The sequence below is a fragment of the Diaphorina citri genome, unplaced genomic scaffold (assembly GCF_000475195.1).
Source record: "Diaphorina citri unplaced genomic scaffold, Diaci psyllid genome assembly version 1.1 scaffold1226, whole genome shotgun sequence".
Classification (NCBI taxonomy): domain Eukaryota; kingdom Metazoa; phylum Arthropoda; class Insecta; order Hemiptera; family Psyllidae; genus Diaphorina; species Diaphorina citri.
The window spans coordinates 28714-35991 of NW_007378655.1; the positions used below are offsets into that span (position 1 = coordinate 28714).

The 7278-nt window shown below is 34.7% G+C and overlaps 1 protein-coding gene and 2 long non-coding RNA genes across 3 annotated transcripts in view; 2 read left to right on the forward strand and 1 right to left on the reverse strand.

Annotated features, from left to right (window-relative positions):
• The window catches only part of LOC113469772 (ATP-dependent RNA helicase DBP2-A-like), a 15901-nt gene extending 12853 nt beyond the window's left edge, over positions 1–3048 (forward strand). The window contains exons 9-10 of the mRNA XM_026827682.1: positions 2233–2401; positions 3037–3048. Of these exons, the coding sequence (XP_026683483.1) occupies positions 2233–2401; positions 3037–3048 (181 nt within the window). The remainder of the gene's footprint in view (positions 1–2232; positions 2402–3036) is intronic.
• Positions 3049–3435: 387 nt separating this feature from the next.
• On the forward strand, positions 3436–4158 carry LOC113469770. Its single transcript, XR_003393087.1, has 2 exons — positions 3436–3617; positions 3801–4158. It is a non-coding gene; the product is annotated as an uncharacterized LOC113469770 (long non-coding RNA).
• Positions 4159–5580: 1422 nt separating this feature from the next.
• LOC113469769 lies at positions 5581–7105 on the reverse strand. The gene is made up of 2 exons (XR_003393086.1): positions 6922–7105; positions 5581–6863 (listed from the first exon to the last, which is right to left on the reverse strand). It is a non-coding gene; the product is annotated as an uncharacterized LOC113469769 (long non-coding RNA).
• Between the last annotated feature and the right edge of the window lie 173 nt (positions 7106–7278).

Here is a 7278-nt window from a genome sequence, read left to right on the forward strand (position 1 = left end):
TTTAAATCGTCGATCTTTGAAGACCAACAAGAATGGAGGGCATTTTAGAGGTTCGTTATATCAAATTGTTAGTCCAGAACTAGAAGTTGACCCCTCTCTTGGATCGATATTCTGCCTCTCTAAGAACTTAAACCCTTGTTGGATCGATGTGATAATTCAAACTCTAGCCCTAGGTGTTGGAAATGAAAAATTATGTCAACATGTTTCTCTGAGGTTCTCCTAATATTTAATGTCTACCCAGAATATAGTTAGAAAAATAGAAATACAACGTGCATTTTTTCTCCCTTTGTTTCCAAAATGTATTTGTCCATAGTTTACAAAAATGAAAGATTTTTCTTTTCTTTTTTTTTTCATGTAAAGTGAGTCCAAAAAAATCGACACAGCACTGAAGAACTAATGGGAGAGGGACCCAGTTGTGTGAAAAATAAAACAATTGTTTTTGGTCCAAAGGTCTTTTTTTTACAGTCCAAAGGTCTTTTTTTTACAGTTCAAAAGTTTTTTTCAACTTTGTTTGATGATGGGTATGGATTTTGGAGAGAGAGTGATGGGTATGGAGAGAGAGAGAGAGTTTGTACAAAAGAAAAAGAATGTAGGCAGAAGAACAAGATAGCTTTGCTCTACTAATTGTAATACAAAGTGATTAATCAAAGCCTAGATTATAAAGAAAAGAAAATAAAAAAGTTAAAATTGTTATCCGGATTATAAGCAATTAAATTGGACCACTTACGACCATCTAAACCTAAATTGAACACAATAGACCTTAATTGGCCAATTTGTGATCATCTGAAGGCATTTTTATGTGTTGATTGGAAATGTTCTGATCAAAACCTTGAGATTGATTTATCAAAACCTGGTATAATGATTTGGCTGTCTTGTCATTAGGATCTGTAGTGTATTATGTTACTGATCCGATGTTAGTTTCAGCCTAGAGTAAAGTTACTTGTGAGTCATAGTGCCTCTCAACTTTTGTATGAGTAGAGAGGTCTCCAGATCAAGTTACATTTATTATTAGACTCCTAGAAACAGTAAATTTATAATAGTGCTTCTTTAATAGTTCCCTTTACCCCAGTAGTGGGCTACGACTATTTTATTGTGGTCAAGTTCTCAAACAGTGAAGGATAAAAGTCCATACCAAACCGTTCCAAACGACTCAAAATGTCCTTGTAGGCAATGTAATTTAATTAAGAGTGTTCTCACTTACCTACGACACGTTTTTTTTTTCCGAACGACAAGTTTTTCAATAAATTTTAAATTGAACTTGGTTTTTGTTCTCAGAACGGTGGTGGCTACGGCAGCGGTTCCGAACGACAAGTTTTTCAATAAATTTTAAATTGAACTTGGTTTTTGTTCTCAGAACGGTGGTGGCTACGGCAGCGGTCCCCCCTTGTAAAATCAAAAATGGCTGTGAATTTAGATGTTTCCGTGTCCCCCTCTCTTCGGGGCCGGAAACCCCAACAAAGATCATTTGAATAAATCTTTTTTTAATTGTTTAACCTTATTATTTAATTATAATAATTATTATTCCCTACATCCCCCTTGTAAAATCAAAAATGGCTGTGAATTTAGATGTTTCCGTGTCCCCCTCTCTCCGGGCCCGGAAACCCCAACAAAGATCATTTGAATAAATCTTTTTTTAATTGTTTAACCTTATTATTTAATTATAATAATTATTATTCCCTACAATTTTGTAATGTAAAAAAAATGATTGACTGTGATAAAAAAAATAATTATTCTTTACAAAATAAGACAAAAAAGTTTGTATATTTGCCTGCTCTCCTTTTGTTTACATGATTAAACTTCAGGCAAAAAAAAAAAGAAAATGATATTTTTTAGTCATTTATATTTTTGCAAATTAAGTTCCTTTCTAACTTGGTTTAAACTTTTTTTTGTTTTTTAAACTCGACTGAAGTGTCACAGTCGTTGTCTAGTGGAAAATGATCCTCTTGTGTTTAGAACTGGCACAAGAGTTACCCTATTGTCCAAATGGGACTAATAGTTCCCTTTACCCCAGTAGTGGACTACGACTATTATATTGTGGTCAAGTTCTCAAACAGTGAAGGATAAAAGTCCATACCAAACCGTTCTAAACGACTCAAAATGTCCTTGTAGGCAATGTAATCTTGTAGGCAATGTAATTTAATTAAGAGTGTTCCCACTTACCTACGACACGTTTTTTTTCCGAACGACAAGTTTTTCAATAAATTTTAAATTGAACTTGGTTTTTGTTCTCAGAACGGTGGTGGCTACGGCAGCGGTGACTATTACAATCAGGACAATGCTTCGGACAACACGGACGAGTCTGGAACTCCATCCGGTGGTAATGACTACCAATCGTCCGCCCCCAGCGGTAACTACCAGCAGCAGGGATTCCGAAACTATCGCAACAGTGGCTATCAACAAGGTAAGCCCGTGCCCGGCGAATTCAAGTTGAAGTTTCGAACTTCAAAAGTTATTTTAAATAATATAAAAATTTCAGGGAACAAAAACAAATCAACCGGTTCAACCAGAGAAAAGAATTGATTTTTTTTCCCCCATTAGGTGCTTTAACAATGTTATATGAATGTCGTTTCTTTCCCCTTTTACTCAGATTTGTTTGTTTGTTTTTTTGTTTTTTTTTTTTTTTTTTTTTTTCTTCCCCTATTGTATTGGTACCTTCGAAGGTTGGGTGGTAGAGAATGCCTTTAGTATTGTCCATCCCGTTCGTTGTTTGGGCCCTATTCTGCCTTCTTGCTCTGCAATTTTCAAAGTATATCCTGCTGCTGAGCAGTATGTTGAAGAATTAGGGCCCTATTCCAATATTAATTTTGTAGGGGGGGTGTGCAGATTTTTTCCAATCGAGATTGTGGGGGTTAAGGTCCGACGACTGTGCCCCATTTGTTATTTCTTATATGTGTTTAAAATGACCACATTTAACTCTCCCTCCAAATATACATGTATATATTTACTTTCTTTTGAGGAAAAATAACGTTTTTGCCCTCCTTTTCAAGCGAGAATCGCCACCAAAGAATACCCCCAATTTATTTCGTTCTTCTAAAGAACCGAGAGTGATAAAAAGTTAGGTAAAGATTTAAAGAAAAAGTCTCTCACTGTTTGTGAATTTCTTTACAAAATATTTTTAATTTGAATATTTATTTTTGCTTTTTTGTACACTTTATTTTTTCCTCTCCGTTTATTTCTATCCCCATGTTGTATTTGAAAATTTGTGTAAGAACCTTTATTTAAGTTTGTTTAGAAGAAAAAAAATCATAATGAAAAGTGTCCTATAATTTTGTTGTGTAATTACTCCACTGTGAAATTCAGTAGATGAAAAAAGTAAGAAATTTTTTTGTTTAGTAGAAGAAAAAAAAAATCATAATGAAAAGTGTCCTATAATTTTGTTGTGTAATTACTCCACTGTGAAATTCAGTAGATGAAAAAAGTAAGAAATTTGAGTTAAGAAAAGTTTAAAACATTCTTCCTTGTTATTCTTATCAACTTTTGTTGTGCATGGTTCTTTCTAAATGGAATGCTCTTGACTTAACTATTCGATTCGATAAATAACAGATATGGAAGGGTGTTTTTCCCAAGTCAATATAAGTCGAATCATCGCTATTTCAACCCTCCCTGTCCTACACGAAGTTGAGAAAAGTTCAAAACTTTCTTCCTTGTTATTCTTATCAACTTTTGTTGTGCATAGTTCTTTCTAAATGGAATGCTCTTTACTTAACTATTCGATAAATAACAGATATGGAAGGGTGTTTTTCCCAAGTCAATATAAGTCGAATCATCGCTATTTCAACCCTCCCTGTCCTACACGCGAGGTTCTCCTACCCTCTCCCATTCTCTCTGGTATTGTATGTGTCCTTCATTTATGGTGTATTTCCCTCATTTTTTTAGTTCTAAATAACTCCCTAATTTATCCTTTGGTTTTTTTCTTTTAGTTTAACTAATTTCCTTCTACTCTTCCCTCTCTAGTTTAAGGGTGTAATGTAGCCTGTTTCTCCTTGTATTTTTTTTTAAGAGTAACCTTTAGTTTTTGAAACTCTCACACTTCTCCTCAACTCTTGATTTTTTTCTTTTCACCTCTTTAATTTCCTTCTCCACATAATTTCTCGGTTCTTTTCCCCCCTCTAACCGTGTGTTCTGTACTGCGTAAGATGTACGAGTATTTTGGTATGCGAATGAATCCAAAAGGGATTTTTTTCTCACTTAAAGAGTAACCTTTAGTTTTTGAAACTCTCACACTTCTCCTCAACTCTTGATGTTTTTTTTTTTCACCTCTTTAATTTCCTTCTCCACATAATTTCTCAGTTCGTTTCCCCCCCCTCTAACCGTGTGTTCTGTACTGCGTAAGATGTACGAGTATTTTGGTATGCGAATGAATCCAAAAGGGATTTTTTTCTCACTTCAAATTTCAGTATTTCTCTGGGACTTTTTGTGGTTTCCGACGGGGATAAATAAAGTGAGTCTCTTTTAGGGATTTTTTTTCATTTAACCATATATATACATTGCACACCTTACTCTTAACACAACACCCATTCCTTTGGGGGGGTTTTCCTTTATTTTTCTCAAGATTTATTTTCTTTCTAACACGTAAGTACGATTTTTAGTTTCCTTTTAGATTTTTTTCCCCTTTTCCTTTGTTTGATTTTTCCCTTTTTTAATTTCTTTCCCATTTTTTTTATAATAATAATAACATTCTTATTACATCCATTCTGTTCTGTTACATTTTTTTTAATTGGGGCGGTTGGGTCTCAGAAAGGATCTCGAGGTATGTTTGTCCCTAAACGGTCATTTTCAGCCACCTCGTCTTTTGGGTTCGTTCCTTTTCTGAGACCTTCCTCCCCTTTGGGATGAAAAATCACATTCTCTCCTCTCCGTTTATTTCCATCCCCATGTTGTATTTGAAAATTTGTGTAAGAACCTTTATTTAATTTTGTTTAGTAGAAGAAAAAAAAATCATAATGAAAGTGTCCTATAATTTTGTTGTGTAATTACTCCACTGTGAAATTCAGTAGATGAAAAAAGTAAGAAATTTTCTTTAGAAATTTATTAAGTGTAACCAATTTTCATTTGTAATTTTCCAATTATGTATGTGCAATAAGCAAAAATATGCGTTCAGAGAGACAAAAGCTTGTTTATTAAGTGTAACCAATTTTCATTTGTAATTTTCCAATTATGTATGTGCAATAAGCAAAAATATGCGTTCAGAGAGACAAAAGCTTACAAGAAATCAGAAAGGTAATTTTTGGATTTTTTATTTTACTGGATGTCAGATGGACTCGATTTTACTCCTCTAAACTGACATGGAGAAATTCTGTGTTTATTCCATCTGGGGTCACATTTTGAGTCCAAACTGAAGCCTAAAATTTTACTGGATGTCAGAATCACTCGATTTTACTCCTCTAAACTGACATGGAGAAATTCTGTGTTTATTCCATCTGGGGTCACATTTTGAGTCCAAACTGAAGCCTAAATTATTTTACTGGATGTCAGAATCACTCGATTTTACACCTCTAAACTGACATGGAGAAATTCTGTGTTTATTCAATCTGGGGTCACATTTTGAGTCCAAACTGAAGCCTAAATTTTATTGGACCAGCTGGACGTCAGATTGACTCGATTTCTCTCCTCTAAACTGACATGGAGAAATTCTGTGTTTATTCAATCTGGGGTCACATTTTGAGTCCAAACTGAAGCCTAAATTTTATTGGACCAATTTTAATATCAAAGTGTTGCCCCCAGAATTGGGTGAGCTATCTGTTATCCGTTTTTGTCTCTCTCAAGTCTCCAACTATTCAATTTCAAAATAAATAGCTAGTTTTTTTTTGTAGGAACAAACAAAACGACAAGAAAGTAAATATAACTTGAAAAAATCTATATGTGTATATGAAACTTATATCCTCCGAGACTTGTGATAAAGATAGAAAGTCTCGAGTCCCTTATGAACTTTTAGTCCGCGCACTCCGCGCTGTAAATCTCAGCAAAATACACAGTCATCATTTTTTGAATGTCTCCACATTTTTTTTAGTTACGAGTGGGGTTTCGTGTGTAAACACGGGCCTCCCCCTCTGTTTGATTTTTACATTATATGTTGGGAATAGTAATTTTTGTTTTCATATTGATTCTTGTGATGTGATATTTTTTTGGTGAGAGCCATCCCCATGCTTTATGTAGCTTTTCTGCGAAACTGTACTGTATTGCGCCTTTTTCGATCGGAATGCATTCGTCAAGTTTTGTGATTCTTGAGCCTGATACACTCTCTGGGACTTTCAATCTTTGTTGCACAACTTTGTTTCAACAGTTCTTAGATCTGTCGAAAGACAAAGTTGCGGAACCAAGTTGGAAGATGAGTCTGCAAACGAATCCTTAGCGTGTGTTTTAGGCTTAAATATGCGTAGTGCGTGCGGGGTTTGGCTCTTGAATTTTTTCTCCTCTTGGGAAGTTTTTTCAAATATTTTTGTCACTCCCCATTGTGGTGGTATTAAGTGATGAAACTCGAGGTCAGTCTTTTTATGTGGAATTCATGCTTTTTTCTCCTTCATTCTTTGTCTGGAAACTCGCCCTAGAGAAATCTCACAATCGGGCCCAGAATTTCTCGAAATTCAACCCCTTTGGAATATTCACATTTGGGCCCAGAATTTCCTTGACTTATATGAATGGGGGAAAGGCGTTCGATCTCTTATTGACGTTTCCTCTTGATTTTTATTTTACTACTCTTTCACTGGTTGAAATTTTGACCCCCTAGTTTATTTCTTCAAAAGACTGACAACCCTTAACTCCTATCAAATTGACAGGCGCTTCTCCGAGCTTTGTCGATTTCTTTCGTAGTCTTTCTAGATTTTTGTTATCTTTCCCTCCCCCAAGAATCGAAAAATCTTGACCTTATCCTATCTCATTCAAGATTTTCTCCCCCCTTGTCAAGAATCGAAAAATCTTGACCTCATCCTATCTCATTCAAGATTTTCTCCCCCCTTGTAAAATCAAAAATGGCTGTGAATTTAGATGTTTCCGTGTCCCCCCTCTCTTCGGGACCGGAAACCCCAACAAAGATCATTTGAATAAATCTTTTTTTAATTGTTTAACCTTATTATTTAATTATAATAATTATTATTCCCTACACTGTTGTAATAATAAAGGAAGGACGGGCTAAAAATCAAAATTTTTAGCCAATCAGATTGCTTAATCCGAGATTAAAACTTAAGCGGAGTTTATAAATTTAAACTCTCTTTGTGGCCATAGGGGTATTTAAAAGCTCATGAAGTTGAGATTTCCATCCATTGCATGGACCTTAAAAAA